Here is a 20,393-nt window from a genome sequence, read left to right on the forward strand (position 1 = left end):
AGACCAGCCTTGAGCCCTTGAGGCGGCTCATTAGTGCATTTGATTGGCATATGCAATAAGGTAATTGGGAACTGCTTGTGGATGTCTGCGGTCAACCATAACCAGAATGTCTCATGCACAGTTTCTGTTTCTGTGAGTGTCCATCAACTCATCCAAGAAATCAAGCCCTAAGTCTCAGTTCTGTAACAAGGCCCATCCTCCCTGATTTGTCAGCTAAACAGGTCACCTCCTGATATAACTTTATCTGTTTTAAATATCTTTAGAAATTATTTATACTACATTTCGAACATGTATTTAAGGTGCATTAATTTGATATAAGAAGCTTCTTTGTCCATACATTTTAGAGCCATAACTATTTTCCACATTTTATTTGTTTCTTTTAATCTTATAAAATCATATACTGATTAAACACATGTAAGTCCCATATTATATAGAATTGTGGTAACTGTCTACCCCAAAACATTTAGTAAAAAAAAAAAAACTTTTTTTTTTTTTAAATTGTCTGTCAACACCAATATACAATAGACCTCTCTCGATTTCCTTGCTCTCACTGAAACTTGGCTGTCCCCTGATAACACTGTAACTCCTGCTGTCCTGTCCTCTCTCTACATCCTGTCCCATACCCCGCGTCTCACTGGACGGGGAGGTGGGACTGGTCTTCTCCTCTCTCCCTCCTTACTCTTTTCTGTCCCCTCCGACCTCTCCTCACTCTCTGTTAACACCTTTGAATTTCATGCTGTCCAGCCTCTTCCTGTCAACTCCTGCTAATTGTACTGTACCGTCCCCCTGGGCCTCTCGCTCACTTTCTAGATGAACTCGACTATCTACTCTCCTCCCTTCCCTCTCTGTCTACCCCAACTGTCCTTTTAGGTGACTTAAATATCCATCTCTCCAACCCCAGCCACTCAGCCGGATTCCTCTCTCTCCTTCACTCCTTCGACTTCTGTCTCTTTTCATCCCCTCCTACCCACAAAGTTGGCCGTCAACTGGACCTCACCTTCTCCAGGGCCTGCTGCCCCTCCACCCTCTCTGTCACCACCCTGGACCTCTCTGATCACTATTTCATCTCATTTTCTCTGTCTCTCCCTTCTCTCCCTGCTCCTCCTGTCACCTCTCGCTGTAACCTCCGCTCTCTCTCCCCCTCTGTCCTTGCCTCCACTGCTCACTCTCACCTCCCTCCTATCAACTTTTTCTCACAACTCTCTGTAGACTCTGCTACCTCCACCCTCTTCTCCTCCCTCACCTCCTCCCTCGGCTCCCTCTGTCCCCTCTCCTCCTGACCTGCTCGCCCCTCCCCTCCCCAACCCTGGCTCTCCTCTGCGCTCCGCTCAGCAAGAATCACACTGAGATCTGCTGAAAAGAAATGGAAGAGAACCAAACTCCCTGCTGCCTTAGACCTTTACCGCACTCTCCTCTCCTCCTTCTCCTCTACTCTCTCCTCTGCTAAATGTACTTATTTCCAATCTGTAATCCAAGCCTCCACTAACAACCCACATAAACTATTCTCTACCTTCTCCTCCCTCCTAAACCCTTCCCCCTCCTCCTCCCTCCTCTATCTCCTCTGATGACTTTGCCTCCTTCTTCTCTTCTAAAATCTCAGATATCTGCAAACTCTTTAACACCTCTCCCTCCCCCGCACCCCCTCCTGCTCCAAACCCTACACCCACTGCATACCCTACAAACCCACCCTCCTTCTCCACCTCGCCCCTCTCAGACTCTGACCTCTCCTCCCTGCTCCAGGGTCACAAACCCACCACGTGTGCCCTGGACCCCCTCCCCACTCACCTCTTTCAAGCTCCTACTCTACTTCCCTTCATCTCCTCCCGTCTCAACACCTCTCTCCTTTCTGGTCTCTTTCCCTCTGCCTTCAAAAAAGCCTCTATCACTCCCCTCCTCAAAAAATCTACCCTCGACCCCACCTCCCTCCAGAGCGAATGTCCTGTCTCCCTCCTACCCTTCCTCTCCAAAACCCTCGAGCGGACTATACACCGCCAGCTCTCTGCTTTCCTGTCCAACCACTCTCTGCTCGACCCTCTCCAATCTGGTTTCCGCTCTGCTCACTCCACTGAAACCGCCCTCCTGTCTGTCATCAACTCACTAAAGTCTGCCCAAGCTGCCTCTCTCACCTCTGTCCTAATTCTCCTCGACCTCTCTGCTGCCTTTGACACTGTCGATCACTCTATTCTACTATCATCTCTTGCTGACCTGGGGATCTCTGGCACTGCTCTGGCCTGGTTCTCCTCCTACCTCTCCAACCGCACTTACCAGGTAACCTGGCGTGGAGCAACCTCCACACCTCACCCTCTCTTAACTGGAGTCCCCCAAGGGTCAGTCTTGGGTCCTCTCCTGTTCTCTCTCTACACCCGCTCCCTGGCCCCCCTCATCGCATCCTATGGTTTCTCATACCATTTCTATGCTGATGATGCTCAGATTTTCCTCTCCTTCCCCACCTCTGACTCCACCATCTCCTCCCGTATCTCTACCTGTCTGTCTGCTATTTCCTCCTGGATGCACTCGCATCACCTCAAACTCAACCTCTCTAAATCTGACCTCCTTTTCTTTCCCTCCTCCTCCCCCTCCTCTGATCTCTCTATCTCTGTTCCTCTGGAATCTACCACACTCTCTCCCTCTTCCTCAGCTAAGAACCTTGGAGTCACCCTGGACCCCTGCCTCTCTTATTCCCAGCACATCTCCACTCTGGCACGCACTTGCCGATTCTTCCTGAGCAACATCCGAAGAATCCGACCCTTCCTCACCAACTATGCTACCCAGCTCCTGGTCCAGGCCCTGGTACTCTCCCGCCTAGACTACTGCAACTCCCTCCTGGCTGGCCTCCCTGCGTCCGCCACCCGTCCGCTCCAGCTCATCCAGAACTCTGCTGCCCGCCTGGTGTTCTCTCTGCCTCGCTTCGCCCACGCTACTCCACTACTCCGCTCGCTCCACTGGCTCCCAATCACCGCTCGCATCCAGTTCAAGACTCTTGTACTCGCCTACAGATGCCTTGACCAGACTGCACCCAGCTACCTCCAGACCCTCATCTCTCCCTACACCCCCACTCGACCTCTCCGTTCCTCCTGCACTAGATGACTGGCTGTACCTCCTCTACGCTTCCCTGCCTCCAGAGCCCGCTCCATCTCCACCCTCGCCCTGCAGTGGTGGAATGACCTTCCTACAGATGTCAGGACTGCCCAGTCCCTGACCACATTCCGGCGCCTCCTCAAGACTCACCTCTTCAGAAAGCACCTGTAGAACTCCTCTGTTTTTCACCTGGGACACTTATCACCCTTCCTTAAATGTGCTTTACTTGCTCTTATCTGCCCCCTATTTTACTGCATTTAATCCTGTACTGTAATCTGCCAAGTGTTTAATCTGTAGTATTTTGTATTTAATTATATCCTGATGTAACTATCACTGACATTGTTATCTGCTGTATTATTGAATTGTATTTTGTCACACTTGTACTTGCTTGAACCAAAGTCATTGTATTTATCATTGTATTTAGCTTGCTCTTAATTGTATTATTACTTGCACTGTGATTCTTGAAATGTATTTGTTTACGACTGTAAATCGCCCTGGATAAGGGTGTCTGCTAAGAAATAAATAATAATAATAATAAACAATGACTACTTAATTGTTAAACTTCATAAACCAATTCATTTTTTTCCTTTATGTAAAACAGGAATGCCTAACGTTATAGAGAAAGTTTGTTACAGTGAAATGACAATGCTCCAATACTCCAGTTTATTGGGGTAAATTGTAAAGATCATCATTAATCATTTATGTAAAGATCAGTGTCTGGTATGCTGATATTGTCAATGTGTGCATGTACAGGCTACACGTATCATTGATAATGTCAGGATATTGGGGGTAAATACAGGCAATCTGTCTGACTGGCACACTTACATTTTAACCTATATCTTAGACGCCTATTCGGCTGAAACGAGTTCTCATCAAAATAAAAACACTATAAAGAGCAATAAAATGCAAGCGTTTCTCTTAGCTATAAATATCCAAACCTCAGTCCTAAGGTTTAAGATAGTATCTAAACATCCATCGAGTGCAAGTTTTCTGAATGGAATAAAACTACTTGAAAAATAAATCAGAAATCTTTTGCACAATCTCTGCATCTGCCTCTTCTGTTTTGTTTCCTGTATCTATTACTGTATTTTTGGTGCTGTAATGTCATATAATTTAATTATTTTTGTTTTAAAACATGTACTGCTGGTTTTACAGACTCTAGTTAGCACTAATCTTGGACTACCTTACCTAAAGTAACATTAGGCAGTCCAAGACAAGTGCTAATTGGGGTCTGTGAAACCAGCTGATAATCAATAATCATTAAAAAGATCTTGTTGGCTTTAAGTCAAAATGTATTTATATCTTACAGAAGTAATTTTTTATTATTATTATTATTATTATTATTATTATTATTATTATTATTATTATTATTATTGTTGGGTAACAATTAATTTTAAGTTAGTCAAGCTTTTATTTTTTTTTTCCAAATTTAAAGTTTCAGAATAAGTCTACAAGAATATATTTTCAATGAATGCACGAATGAATCAACGTGGATTTCCCAACACTCAATATCAATGTATTTACACAATGGCAGTTTTCTCATCATTTAATAAACATGTCTGGCCGTTCAGTTAAAAGATTATGTCTATTTCAAATCATTAAGAAACTCAGATAAGAAGTCAAATATTTTGGCTGGTGCCTTGAAGAAAGCCCAAGCCAAAATATTTGCTTAGTTGATTGACTTTCTTAATAATTATAATTAAAATTCTGGATGATCATTTTAAATCAAGCTGCTTGTACCTCTGTTTGCAGAATTACATGCATGTGTGGCTATGATGTCACCTAGTGGCAGAAGTAATAGTTGCAAGGTCCACATTTTGTCACAGTTCTATCAGTAAATCACAAATGTTTTAATAACAGCCTCTCCAATGCAAATAATAAGCTAATTCATTTGAAAGTATACTGGCATTTGACAAATCCCAGTTAAAGTGAGCTTTAAAATGATTTGTATTTAATAATTTGATTACATATTCAGAAGAAAAAAATACATTTTAAATCACAGTGAGACTTCCTGGTTACTGAAGTTGACACAGCATTCCCCCTTGAAGTCACTATCTCTGGCTCAGTCTTCTTTAACATGATTAAGGAAATTATTGATATCTCATATAAAAGGGAGATAGGATCCTCCCACACCCACCCTGCACTATATCACTGGCTATTCTGAACTGCTCGAAACTATAAAGTTGCCCCTTTTATTTATGCATTTTTTTTTATATAACTCCAGTTGCAGTTCAGTTCCAGTTGCCTGCCATAGGCATATGTAAAGTTGGCTAGACCACCCAAAGTGGCTTTATATTAACAAGCACCAGTGCCATCTAGTGCACAGCAGTGTATTGCTAGCAAAACAAAAGTAAACTTGATACAAAGTGGAAGATCACCAGATGGCGATGGCACTATAAAGACACATGTATCTATGGCAGGCAAATATAACTGAAGAGCAGCTCCTGAACTCAGGTGAAAGCACCTTGATAATATATATTTATATTAAAAAAAAGATATCCGGATCATTGCAAAAAATAAATAGATTTGAAGCTACTTAATCTTTAGCCTTCCACAATGATACCAATATGAGCATGCCCATATTCCTGGTCATTGGTGTAAATCAGAAATGTCATCATGTGTGCAGTAGAGGGCACCCTACAACTGTGTTAAGGAAAAGTACTTTGTGTATGTACACTGTGTTTAGTACAGTGAATGGTTTTGCAGTATGATTTAATTGTTTGGTTAACTTTATATACAGTATAGAAAACACACCCACTGCTCACAAACTAAAGCTTTACACCTGATATTACAGCCCCACACCAAACAAAAACTTATGTTTCATTCTATGGGCATAATGCATGTTCAACTCTGGAATTGCATCCAGACTGTACTAAAAACTGAAATCCGAGCTCTGTAATAGGTTCAGAGGCAGCACGTTGGCAGTCATTGTATTAGATTCATGACTGCAATTGGCAAGAACGTTGGATTAAAAAAAAAAAGAAAAAAATCAATTCATTTGCCTTGATACAGTAGAGTACACTGAAATCATTTTCCAAACTGCAAATCAAAGTTTTCTATCCTTTATTATGTTTTTATTAACAGGGTTTGTGCTGCAACATAGTAACAAGCTCTGTGCAATATCTTAGTATTCCCTCAGTTCCCTTTAATGTCCTTGTGTGTCTCTTGCTCATTCTTATTTAACACTAGTTTATTCAAGAAGCTTTAACTAGTGAATTATTTAAATAATGTTTCAGCCTATTTTGATTAATACAATAGTTGCTCCCCCTATATAAGATCCAGTTGTAAGGCTGTGGCTCCCATTTGCCCAATAATGCCATTCCATTAGCAATGTCATGCTCGTGAAGGCAGATCACCAATAGATCTAATGTATGTATTATCCTATATATATTCAGTTGAAATTATATACCTTACTGAAACAACAAAACCCAAACCATCTGCAACTGTTGTACCTCAATGAGGAAACAATGGAACAGCTGGATTAAATTACTAAATGTTCAAGATTGCTACTGGGACTGCTTTGCAAAAAAAATACATATTTGTCAATTTTTCCTCCAAGCTTGGTATTGACTGTTCAACGATATTGACTTTTCAACCCTCGATTTGACAACAATGTACGTGCAGATTGTCTAAAATCTGTACATAGAAGTTATAGCTTTATGTGCCACAAGGAAAACAAATAAGGATAGCTCAAACACCTAAGCCATGAACAATGTCCTAAACGCGTCTAATCACAATTGGATACAGGATTCTCATAATATATTTAAAATTCTAAAGTGTGATATAGGCACACATGCCTCCACTATATTCGTGTTGACTGGGATAGCAAACAAAAATAAAATACACGTTTCAAATGTTAACAGTGCAAAATACCCTCCACACACCAGATAAGGCTTCAGCTCTTGGAAAATGTCTCTGCAAGTAATAAGTAGTTCTGCCTAAGTAATAGCCCTAATGTAACTATTATTGTTAATCAGAGCACATAGAGACATATATGCACATTGATACTGTAATAAGCACAGCAAGGAAGATTTGTGTAAGTATTAACTGCACCTCTGTGAATTTTCTGGTAGCAACGCTTTTACACAGTTCATTAATAATCATCCCCAGCCTCGCATTGCATTCCAGACCTTGTCCTTACCCTATCCATTTAATTATTAAGTACGTACTGGTATGCTGGCCAACATTAACTTTATAGACACAATAGATAGATTAAAAAATTAGCTTTTTCATTAATTGATATTTTCTCGCAACTGGTAGTACAGTACACCATACATTTGTAACATGGAAGTAGAGGAACCAATCCAGGAAGGTATATATTCTGGTCTCAAATGTATGGTTTATTTTACAAGAACGAGCAGTTCAATTAAATAAATGCAATAAACAATAACAAAGACAGGATAAGGCAGGTAACACACACACACAAAGCTAACCATCTCTGACTCGCTAATTCTAAACAGGTTCCCTCCCACTGCTCCAAAACTCACTCTCCACCCAGCTGCTCCCTCTGACAGTATTAAAACTAGTCTGATAAACTGTGATACCCCTCAGAATGAGCTACCCTGGTTGATTTATATTTGACCTCATCCTTTGTCTTCACCGCCTTTCGTTTCGTTCCATAATGCAGTGTGGAGTAGTGGTTAGGGGCTCTGACTGGAGGGTCGTAGGTTCAATCCCAGGTGGGGGACACTGCTGCTGTACCCTTGAGCAAGGTACTTTACCTAGATTGCTTCAGTAAAAACCCAACTGTATAAATGGGTAATTGTATGTAAAAATAATGTGTAAAAAAATAATGTAATTGTATGTAAAAAATAATGTGATACCTTGTAACAATTGTAAGTTGCCCTGGATAAGGGTGTCTGCTAAGAAATTAATAATAATAATAATAATAATAATAATAATAATAATAATAATAAGGGTGTCTGCTAAGAAATTAATAATAATACCAGAATTCTACAGCAAAAATGTTTAATTTAGTACTTCATTGTTGGCAGGAATTGTGCATTTTGCTGTAATATGTTTCATTGTGCAATTTTAATTAAATTTTAATTACTTACTTGAAATTGTGAATTTAGAAGCATATCGTCTTAAAGCTAGCCTTTGTGCCTTGTTGTATGCTTGTGGATAAACGTTATTTGAAAGGAAGCTGAACATTTCATCCCATCTATTTTCCATGGCTACCTGTGTTTTAAATGTTTTGCATTTCAATTGGTCACTTCAAAAGTATAGCAGAAGTTCATTCAAAGGCAGTAAACTATACCCAGAGAAGCTTGCAGTCTATAGTGTCTATACATTTTTAACAAAATATGCTTTTTTAAAGGATTTTTAATACTACTGTATAAATCAAGTGATGCTTTGCGATGAGTCTGCGAGTTAAAGCCGTGGATCAGAGGGGGTGTGTACTATCTCATGGGGTGCACTTTTTCATGCTACTCCGGTTTTGGATAGCCCATACATGCTTTCCTATATATAGTTAATAGCAATATTGACCGTATGATACCTGTGCAAAGTTATAAGCGAATATATTATAATTTACCGAAAATGGTAGCTCGGATTTGTGAGCATGTATCGAAGTTAATATCACGGCTCAAGCTAATTTTCTGTGGTCATGCGCACTTTGTGTAGGTAGCTCATCCTTAGCGGTAGCTCAGATTGTCAGAACAAGTTATACAAATCAGATTTTTAAAATAAATACAAATACGTACCTATGCTGTTTTCCAAGGAAAACCTTAAGCCTCGGTTGTCATTGCGGATACTGCCTTGAGAACTATTCGTAATTAGCACAGATAGCCAGGTCGGGCAACACTTAACCATTTACTTTCCTGAATTTCAATAGAAAATACCGTAATTTTTCAATTCAATTTATATGCGAGCGCTAGTAAAATAATGTTTGATAATACAGATCAATCAATGTTTAAACAGAAACACATACAAATTCTCAGTTTGTGACCAATGCTTGTTAAATTAAGAAAAAAAGATTGTGAACTATTTATTTAGCTAAATAAAAATACACCAGGGTGTTGTAAAGTAATGAGCAAATTTGTAACCCTGTAACCCAAGAGAACAAAACACATTGATACTTGTATTGTGATACTATGTACCATTGTTGGTGTATCCCAGTTTTTTTTTTGTTTAAATACCTTATCCGTAAACCATGCACATAGGTTGATGATCTGATTGAAAAACTGCATTTTTTCAGTTTTTTTAAATATAAATTACTGAATTTTCCCTTCAAAAACTCTCTAGCAATTGAATGTGAGTAACCATATTGTCCCACACAGGTTAAGTGTTATTGTAAAATGTGATTCCTTGATCATACTATTGAAAATAACTATAAACTTAAAGTTGGTGCAAAAAATAAAAATAAAAATAAATAGTAGCTTCTACGTAAGACTTTATATCTCCTATGTAAGACTTTATATCTCCTATGTAAGACTTTATATCTCCTATGCAGGACTTTATATCTCCTATGTAAGACTTTATATCTCCTATGCAGGACTTTATATCTCCTATGCAGGACTTTATATCTCCTATGTAAGACTTTATATCTCCTATGCAGGACTTTATATCTCCTATGTAAGACTTTATATCTCCTATGTAAGACTTTATATCTCCTATGCAGGACTTTATATCTCCTATGTAAGACTTTATATCTCCTATGCAGGACTTTATATCTCCTATGCAGGACTTTATATCTCCTATGTAAGACTTTATATCTCCTATGCAGGACTTTATATCTCCTATGCAGGACTTTATATCTCCTATGTAAGACTTTATATCTCCTATGCAGGACTTTATATCTCCTATGCAGGACTTTATATCTCCTATGTAAGACTTTATATCTCCTATGTAAGACTTTATATCTCCTATGTAAGACTTTATATCTCCTATGCAGGACTTTATATCTCCTATGCAGGACTTTATATCTCCTATGTAAGACTTTATATCTCCTATGCAGGACTTTATATCTCCTATGCAGGACTTTATATCTCCTATGTAGGACTTTCTACGGAGTGCAAACGTGCACTTTGTCCGTATTGTAATTCATGAATTTTTGAGGCAGATGACTCAAGTGGCTCACATTTGCTCTTAAATGACTAGTGTCTTAGGTAAGTAAGATTAATTTTACATATGAAAGTTATTTGCCTTTAGGCAATAGCTAAATGGAAGTCAGTTGCCATGAATGTATAATCCTCTTTTTAAATTCCTGTGATATTACTAATTCAAACAGAAAAAATACCAAGATTGAGTTGTGTTTTTCCTATAGATGGCAGCAGCATGCTAGCTTTAGCTTTCCTTCATCTTCCAGCCTCTACAATACACTGTGCTAAGATGTTCTTACCTTTGTAAGTGATTGGTTCTTTGTTATCAGTGTCCCTTTTCTCGAGAAGTAATTTGTCAAATCACTAGCAGTTTAGCAAATGCTCTTCCGACAGTCTGTCTGCACTCAAGCAGCATGCAATACAGAGCCTGAACAATTTTCATATTGCACACAAAATTACTAAGAAAAAAACTGAACTAGTAAGATAGATCATAAAATAAAATTTATAAAGAAAATGTAGAAAACACATTGTTCATAACTTATTTGACAATATAATCCCACTGTCTGTAAGTGCTGGTAATTCTGTCTTTGTCTAGTCTTATTGCTAAAAGTAACAAAAAAAACAGTGACATGTTGCAAGTATCCAGTTTTGTCTGCTTGGCTAGTTTCTGGATGTGGGTCGACACGCTTTGACCCGGGTTGAGCGAGACAAAATGCATGACGGCCGTTCGTGAGCCGATGAAATAACAAACAGCCACACCTGCGTCAAGGTTTCACTTTCTGTTTTTTCTGGTTAGCCATATTTTTGTTGCTTGAGACATACCATGAGCCAGATTGCAGCAGGGGGAAGAAACATTTGATATAATGAAGAAACATTTGCTCTAATCACCATTTGGGCTGACGGTTCAATCCAGAGAAGCTTGGATGGAAGCGTCCATAACAAGCTCCTTCTGGGGCATTGATAGGCGCATTGTGTATTTGCGTCTGTCACCCAGGTCAGACTTATCAAAAGCAGTGTGAAATCGCGTACCCGACCCGCATGACATCGGGTCCTGACCCAGGTAGAGCATGCCAGTATCAAAGGGAGAGACAGTGAACACAGACATCAATATTTATGAATTGGTTTCAGATAAAGTATAAAAATGCATTGTAACACTGCACCATATCCTGTACAATGTTATTAAAAACAATTGCACCTGGTTCCCTAAATATTGTGGAATCTTAAAAAAGGTAAACTGGCGAACTTTTGATACAGATATAAAGACAAGCTTAAAATTGACAAGTAGGTAATTTATATTTGGATACATTAAAGAATGTGATTTTTTTTTTTGGGGGGGGGGGGGGGGGGGGCTGGGTTGATGGAAAGTTATTGCAATTGTACAGTAAAGTGAACAGGACAAAAGTCATCGATTACATACTCTTGACCAAAACACTAGGGGTCTATTTTAACTGAATTCTGCTGGTGTTTTCCCCCGGAGCTGATTTATTGACCCACTATTTAAATATACTTCATAAAATAAAATAATACAGTGGAATTACATTTTTGAGCTGCACAATTTAGATATGCCCCTCTTTAGATAATTAAAATAGACCCCTACATTTGCATCAAATTTGCAGTGCTGCTAAATATGGGTGAGCCCAAGTGTAGTGAACCAGAATCTGGAGAATGAAGGGATTTTGCACCAGGACTGACCATCATGCTCACCAGTGGAGTTCTGTAGAACATGATGAGGACATTAAGGGAAAATGTATTTCCAGCAGAAACAGTTAACTATAAACTCACATGGTTTCCAACAGAATTTCCACCATTCCATCATGGAAGGAACCTTCTATGATATATTGTTCATTAGTGTTATAGCCCTCCACGTGACATCAGAGAGCTTGGTGATGCACTGACTGAAGAAAGGGACAAAATCCTCCATGATGTCACCTGCAGCGATACCGCCTGATTAGAAGCATGTCCCATCGGTGTAGAGATTGCATCAACGCCAGAAGAGCCCATACTTGATACTGAGACATTCACATGGACAACTGTATGAACAATTGATCTCCAGAGACCAAACCTAAATGCATTTTGATTTCCGTGATTCTTGTGATCTGTGTGTCACATCAGTGAATGTATCTGTTCATTTCTGTGTGTAGTGCTCTCTTGAAAATTCAAGTTTGAAATGTTGCTCCTTTAAAAAAAAAATAATAATAATTAGTGTGCCCAATTATTTTACCCCTAATTTTCTCCCCAATTTGGAATGTCCAATTTTTTTTTCTCCTCACCCCAGCAATTCCTGGCCAGCAGGGTTTGCTGTAGTGCTATAAGGAGAAACATTCCCTGCTGGTTTTGTCTCCTTAACCCACAGGAGCACCAGAGCCAATGCAACACTCATTTCTGAATCCCCAGCGAAGACCAGTGACCCTGCACAGCCAGGACTCAAACCTGCGCTGCATGACTCATCCTGTACACCACTCGGCTGTGCTTTTACCAGGTGTATTTTAATGTCAAGAAATCTGGTACTTTTATTTGCATACTGTATCTTAGCCTTTCCTACTGTGAGTTACAGTACAGAGTCAAATTGTCTCCACCCCTTTAGCACTTTCTTTGCTTCCTCTAGTGAGGTGAACTGGCCTTGGAAGTGAAACAATAACTGACAACCTACATGCACAGATACAATTATTTAAAAATGACAATACACGTTTGCATAATAACTGCACATATGAGGTCTACATGACAAATTGAGATTGCTGTAAGTTTATCCGAGGAATTCTAACTACTGTGCATTAAACGTACCTAAGGTGACCATATTTTTAAGCCCTTAAACTGGGACAGTATGAAATATTGTGAATAACTTCCAACTTCCAAGCTACGGGGAAGATCTAGGGTTTTTAATTCCACTTTGGGAATGTTAGATTTAAATATCATATTGAAAGTGAATGCAGAGACTCATGGTGATATTCAGAGTGGAATTTTTTTACTTTTAAAAACTTTTTTGTGAATAAATGATCTTATTATTACATTACATTACACAGTAGCAATAAAATTCCAAGATTCTCAATTCACAAAAAATCTATTTTATTGCGGATTATTGCTGCAAATCTAGTCCCTTTTCGGCCTAAGAAACTGCATTTTCTTCTATCTCTATGTTATCCTCCAGTCTCCAATCTGCAAACCAGGCCCTTCCTGTATGAAAACATTACATATCTCAATATTTCTATTTATTAAAAGATTAGTTCATAGAATCTATTTTTTTTCCCCAAATGATTTTTTTACGATGTAATATGACATGGTATTTGTTCTGTATATATTTTTTCCTATTGCAGTTTCTGCTAGGATTAATAGATACTAAGCAGGGGTAACAACATTTATTCAAGCAGCTTATTTTAGCGCCAGCACGAAGCGCCAGCCAACAGAAGCGCCTCAACAAAAGAGCCGGGAGTCTAGCTGTGGGAGTCTACAGGGAACCAGGTAACCAGGTAACCAGCATCTGAAGCAAGATAGGTATTTGATCCTGCTCCTAGTAATTTTTCCATTAACTATATAGTATCATTATCTGGTGTTTCTAATTGGGGAGGAGTGTGTGATTTTATCCCAGGCAGTGTGCTTATTTTGAGTACTTAATTTGTAATTTGTAAATTTGAATCAGGGTGGGTTAACTTGATTAGAGCAGTTTGCATTTGAATTGGTCTCCACACAGCTCCTGCAGTTGTGTGATCCCATCAAAGTGTGTGAAACTATTGTCTCCAGAGCAGTTAGCAGCTAGTTCCCTTGCTAAGTGAAGGGAGTTATTTAAGAGTGGGCATCTGGTAATTAGTTCAGTCTACAGGGAACCAGGGAGAGAGGCAGATAGATAAGTTCCTGCTTTTTGTAATTGTAACTACTACATTTGGTGACATTGTAAGGTGGTGTTTGAATTGGCTGAGTTTGTGTGTGATTAGTACCAGGTGAGTGGCTAAATTGATTAGCAGTTGATTTTGCTATTTGATTGGTTTCCACACAGTTTAGTTGGTTCTTTTGCCAAGCAGGGGTAACAACATTTATTCAAGCAGCTTATTTTAGCGCCAGCACGAAGCGCCAGCCAACAGAAGCGCCTCAACAAAAGAGCCGGGAGTCTAGCTGTGGGAGTCCAGCGAGGGGAGGCCTGCGCTGAGTCGCTGTTCGACTAGATCCGAACCTACCAGCGCTCTGGAAGAAGCCATCTACTAGTCAGGTCTGTATCCTCCACCCCACTGCTCCTACTGTGCCTTTTGTCTTGCTTGTCCTGCTATGACTGTCTCTCACATCCCTGTTCTGTCCTCCCGTCCTCGTCCTCTGCCCTCCCTCCGCTGTTGCTCCTCCAACCCCTCTAACCTCATTTCTCTGCCTCTCCCCCCCTCCCGCACACTCTCTGGTGCACTCTGGAACTGTCACTCTTCTGCTAACAAAGCTGATTTCATCTCTGCCTTTGCCTCCCACCTCTCGCTCGATTTCCTTGCTCTCACTGAAACCTGGCTGTCCCCTGATAACACTGTTACTCCTGCTGCCCTGTCCTCTCTCTACGTCCTGTCCCATACCCCGCGTCTCACCGGACGGGGAGGTGGGACGGGTCTTCTCCTCTCTCCCTCCTTACTCTTTTCTGTCCCCTCCGATCTCACCTCCCTCTCTGTCACTACCTTTGAATTTCATGCAGTCCAACTAACCTCTCCCTGTCAACTCCTGCTCATTGTTCTGTACCGCCCCCCTGGGCCTCTCACTCACTTTCTGGATGAACTCGACTATCTACTCTCCTCCCTCCCCTCTCTGTCTACCCCGACTGTCCTGTTGGGTGACTTCAACATCCATCTCTCCAACCCCAGCCACTCTGCTGGATTCCTCCCTCTCCTTCACTCCTTCGACTTCTGTCTCTCTCCGTCCCCTCCTACCCACAAAGCTGGCCGTCAACTGGACCTCACCTTCTCCAGGGCCTGCTGCCCCTCCAACCTCTCTGTCACCCCCCTGGACCTCTCTGATCACTATTTCATCTCTTTTTCTCTGTCTCTCCCCCCTCTCCCTGCTCCTCCTACCCCCACTGTCACCTCTCGCCGTAACCTCCGCTCTCTCTCCCCCTCTGTACTTGCCTCCACTGCTCTCTCTCACCTCCCTCCTATCGACTCCTTTTCACAACTCTCCGTAGACTCTGCTACCTCCACCCTCTTCTCCTCGCTCGACTCCCTCTGTCCCCTCACCTCCCGACCTGCTCGCCCCTCCCCTCCCCATCCCTGGCTCTCCTCTGTGCTCCGCTCGGCAAGAATCACACTGCGATCTGCTGAAAAGAAATGGAAGAGAACCAAACTCCCTGCTGCTCTAGAACTTTACCGCACTCTTCTATCCTCCTTTTCCTCTACTCTCTCCTCTGCTAAATGTGCTTATTTCCAATCTGTAATCCAAGCCTCCACTAACAACCCACGTAAACTATTCTCTACCTTCTCCTCCCTCCTAAACCCTCCCCCCCCTCCTCCTCCCTCCTCTATCTCCCCTGACGACTTTGCCTCCTTCTTCTCTTCTAAAATCTCAGATATCCGCAAACTCTTTAACACCTCTCCCTCCCCCGCACCCCCTCCTGCTCCAACCCCTACACCCACTACATCCCCTACTAACTCGCCCTCCTTCTCCACCTTCTTGCCCCTCTCAGACTCTGACCTCTCCTCCCTGCTCCAGGGTCACAAACCCACCACGTGTGCCTTGGACCCCCTCCCCACTCACCTCTTTCAAGCTGCTGCTCCTGCTCTACTCCCCTTCATCTCCTCCCTCCTCAACACCTCTCTACTTTCTGGCATCTTCCCCTCTGCCTTCAAAAAAGCCTCTATCACTCCCCTCCTCAAAAAACCTACCCTCGACCCCACCTCCCTCCAGAGCTACCGTCCTGTCTCCCTCCTACCCTTCCTCTCCAAAACCCTTGAGCGGACTGTACACCGCCAGCTCTCTGCTTTCCTGTCCAACCACTCTCTGCTTGACCCTCTCCAATCTGGCTTCCGTTCTGCTCACTCTACTGAAACCGCCCTCCTGTCTGTCACCAACTCACTTAAATGTGCCCGAGCTGCCTCTCTCTCCTCTGTCCTAATTCTCCTCGACCTCTCTGCTGCCTTTGACACTGTTGATCACTCTATTCTACTATCATCTCTTGCTGACCTGGGGATCTCTGGCACTGCTCTGGCCTGGTTCTCCTCCTACCTCTCCAACCGCACTTACCAGGTAACCTGGCGTGGAGCAACCTCCACACCTCACCCTCTCTTAACTGGAGTCCCCCAAGGGTCAGTCTTGGGTCCTCTCCTGTTCTCTCTCTACACCCGCTCCCTGGGCCCCCTCATCGCATCCTATGGTTTCTCATACCATTTCTATGCTGATGATGCTCAGATTTTCCTCTCCTTCCCCACCTCTGACTCCACCATCTCCTCCCGTATCTCTACCTGTCTGTCTGCTATTTCCTCCTGGATGCACTCGCATCACCTCAAACTCAACCTCTCTAAATCTGACCTCCTTTTCTTTCCCTCCTCCTCCCCCTCCTCTGATCTCTCTATCTCTGTTCCTCTGGAATCTACCACACTCTCTCCCTCTTCCTCAGCTAAGAACCTTGGAGTCACCCTGGACCCCTGCCTCTCTTATTCCCAGCACATCTCCACTCTGGCACGCACTTGCAGATTCTTCCTGAGCAACATCCGAAGAATCCGACCCTTCCTCACCAACTATGCTACCCAGCTCCTGGTCCAGGCCCTGGTACTCTCCCGCCTAGACTACTGCAACTCCCTCCTGGCTGGCCTCCCTGCGTCCGCCACCCGTCCGCTCCAGCTCATCCAGAACTCTGCTGCTCGCCTGGTGTTCTCTCTACCTCGCTTCGCCCACGCTACTCCACTACTCCGCTCGCTCCACTGGCTCCCGATCACCGCTCGCATCCAGTTCAAGACTCTTGTACTAGCCTACAGGTGCCTTGATCAGACTGCACCCAGCTACCTCCAGACCCTCATCTCTCCCTACACCCCCACTCGACCTCTCCGCTCCGCCTGCACTAGAAGACTGGCTCTACCTCCGCTACGCTCCCCTGCCTGCCGAGCCCGCTCCTTCTCCACCCTTGCTCCGCAGTGGTGGAACGACCTTCCTACAGATGTCAGGACTGCCCAGTCCCTGACCACATTCCGGCGCCTCCTTAAGACTCACCTCTTCAAACAGCACCTGTAGAACTCCTCTGTTGTATCCTGGGACACTATCACCCTTCATTTAAATATGCTTTATTTTGCTCTTATCTGCCCCCTATTTTACTGCATTTAATCCTGTACCTCAGAATATTGTAATCTGCCAAGTGTTTAATCTGTAGTATTTTGTACTTAATCATATCCTGATGTAACTATCACTATTTAATCATATCCTGATGTAACTTTCACTATTATCTGCTGTATTATTGAATTGTGATTTGTCACACTTATTATTGAATTATTGTATTTCTTGTTCTTATTGTATGACTTATATTGTAACACTTGAATGTATTTGTATTTGCTTGCGATTGTAAGTCGCCCTGGATAAGGGCGTCTGCTAAGAAATAAATAATAATAATAATAATAATACTAGGAAATATTTTTTTCAGACACTTTCTATGATTAAACAAGACTCTTACATTTTATATTATGAGGTGAGAAGTCTAAAGGTGATGAAATGTGTTAAATACTGGTATCCTATCTTTTTGACTGTGTGCAATAAATGAGGCCCACTGCATCGCCCATAAACTTCCCCACGTTTTCACAGATAATCAGCTTTTCTGTGTTTAGACGCGGCCCTGGTTGCACAAACAGGAATTTCCTTTTGAAGTAGTTATTATGGTAAATAGTAATCCAGACAGGCAAACCCTTTAAGTTTCTCAGAATAGTTGTATTTCCAGATTCCCCCTTTAACATCTGACAGGTATCTCTTAAAACGGAACGGAACCTGTTCGAAACCTGTTCATTGCATAATGAAATTTACTACCTGTTCCATTATTTTCAATCTATGCAGTTTATCGGTACCAATCAGTGATCATAAGTAAGCATCTTCTGACAATCAGAATTAGATAGACGCATTTTAAAATTATAAATGAATGGAATAAATCAGAACAATTGAGCCTTTAACTGAGCTGTGATTTTCCCAGGTATGGTAAAGTACAGGTAAAATACTGAGTTTTGTGTGCGAAATGAATTACAATACATTGTCTCAAGAAAAGTATGTTTAATTTAAATCTACTAGATAGCTGGAATTATTTAAAATAACTATTTAATTTTAGTGTGACACTAAATACTTAGTTACATAAATATATGCAGTAACTACTTCCTGAGCATCTGACGATTTAGGGTTAGAATATCGGTTTGACATTTAGAGGTTTGTGGTTGCCATATAAACCACTGTTTTGTTGCATACAGCAACATTTCTATACACCTATGCTTAATGTAAAGGCGTTTTCTGCTCAGTGGTGTAAGGAGACAAGCCTCCTCATTCTGCGCAGCAGCTACATTGCCACCAGCAACAGCAACCTTGTCTGCACCCATAACTTTTCTGTTTCCGGAGGTTCCCGGAGACCCCCGATCCCTCCCACTTTCCTCGTTGACTTTCCTCTCGGTTCCACTCGGGGAGAGCCGCCGGCCGGCGCTGCTGATTTGTATTATCCAAGATGGAGGACTGCTGGTGCTGTTAGCATTGAGGTGTGACTCTGTCCGTGTGTCCCTGGATGCGCCTTACAGCTAAAGAAGACACACATTTAACTCGAACACTTAATACATTTTGAAAAAGTGCTTTTGGGGAATTGCAACTCGCTTTCCAGCCATGAGCTCTGGAGAAGGAGCAGAGGAGACTGCAAAGGACGCGGCCGACATAGCGGCGTTTTTTAAATCTGGTAAGCAAGAAAAAACAAGAGGCGAGCGCAGTTTCTGCTGCTGCCAGTGTGGTAATGTGCAGGGACATTGTTCCCGAGCAGCGCTGCACCGACATACAGCTGTGCTTCTGTGGGGTGGGGGAGGTTAATCGTGTACACAAGGAATTCACGTTTATTTGGTAACTACCAGACCACAAATAGCATTTTATGTCCCGAAGATTGGCACCTTTTTAGTGTTATGTATCTCTTGTTGAAAAAATGCTTTTTTTGTGTTGTAGTGGAGTACAATAAGGTACAGTATTGCACTGTGATATGATTGTACATTACAATGTACGTGCAAGACGAGAAAACATACGTGTAGGCATACATTATTTCATACAATTATTTGGATCTGGTGTTTGATTGCAAGTTCTGTATTTAAGCATACAGGATATATTGTATTTGTGAAATGCTTTGGAATATGATATTTGAATTGGACGTTCAGAGGTGTAGCTCATTGCATCACACACGATGCAATTGTTATTTGTAGATACATTTTAATGCAATGGAATCATAATTATATAATAATGCCAACAAAAAACACTTCATGTCAGTGATTAATTTGTAGCGTTAGTTTATAATTCAGATTAGTTGATGTTAAGATTACTGTCTAGGTAGGCACAGTGGGTTGGATCAATAGATACATGAGAAACATGACGAGCTATATATATATATATATATATACCGTATATTTGAAGTAATATTATTGTATGCCATTTTTACAATTAATATTATCAATGGGATAAGAGTCTTTAGACATTTATGTGTATATATTTTTGAATAACTCCATGTAAATGCGCAAACATTTATTTTTAAAAGAAGATGGTGTGTTATATTATAAAAGCTGCAGTTGTCTTTTGTTGTTAATACTATTTAATGCTTATTGCGCAGTCATTCAATTGCAAGACGATTTAGAATTAGAAGTATAGGTCATTTAATGAACAAGCTGTCTGGAGCTAAATATTGCACACTAGTATTGTCAAATTACGAGCTGTACACCCAGTATGATCTGCGAGAGTTCATACAAATGGTTATACTGTACTAGTTTTATTTGGCAAGCGTCATGTTACAGAGCGCTGTATTACAGTTGCAAAACGCAGGTCCTATGGTTCAGTACAATACAGGGAGACTGGAATACCTGTCTAACACATTTTAAAAACGGCATATCTTATATATATATATATATATATATATATATATATATATATATATATATATATATATATATATAGGAACATACTGTAGTGTTGAAAGGACCCCTCCCTCCAATCCCATCTATATCAGCGCCACAACATCAGGAGAAGAATATGAGTAGTAGGCTACCGTAAATAAATGAGTAGTACAACTGCCAAATATAATTTCTGTTGTGCTGCTAGTGGTGGTGGTCGCTGATGAAG

The 20,393-nt window shown here is 41.4% G+C and overlaps 1 protein-coding gene across 9 annotated transcripts in view; it reads left to right on the top strand.

Moving 5' to 3' along the window:
• The window catches only part of LOC117399506 (triple functional domain protein), a 213,941-nt gene that overhangs the window by 4,053 nt on the left and 189,495 nt on the right, over nucleotides 1-20,393 (top strand). For 6 of the 9 annotated variants that reach the window (XM_059022276.1, XM_059022277.1, XM_033998736.3 and 3 more), the window contains exon 1: nucleotides 18,544-18,978. The exons of 1 other annotated variant lie outside the window; for it this stretch is intronic. In XM_059022276.1, the coding sequence (XP_058878259.1) occupies nucleotides 18,909-18,978 (70 nt within the window). In that variant the 5' untranslated portion in view covers nucleotides 18,544-18,908. Of the gene's footprint in view, nucleotides 1-18,542; nucleotides 18,979-20,393 lie in introns of those variants that run through there. 2 more of the 9 variants (XM_059022281.1, XM_033998738.3) reach the window with 2 other exon arrangements.

The sequence above is a fragment of the Acipenser ruthenus genome, chromosome 4, assembly GCF_902713425.1.
Source record: "Acipenser ruthenus chromosome 4, fAciRut3.2 maternal haplotype, whole genome shotgun sequence".
Classification (NCBI taxonomy): Eukaryota; Metazoa; Chordata; class Actinopteri; order Acipenseriformes; family Acipenseridae; genus Acipenser; species Acipenser ruthenus.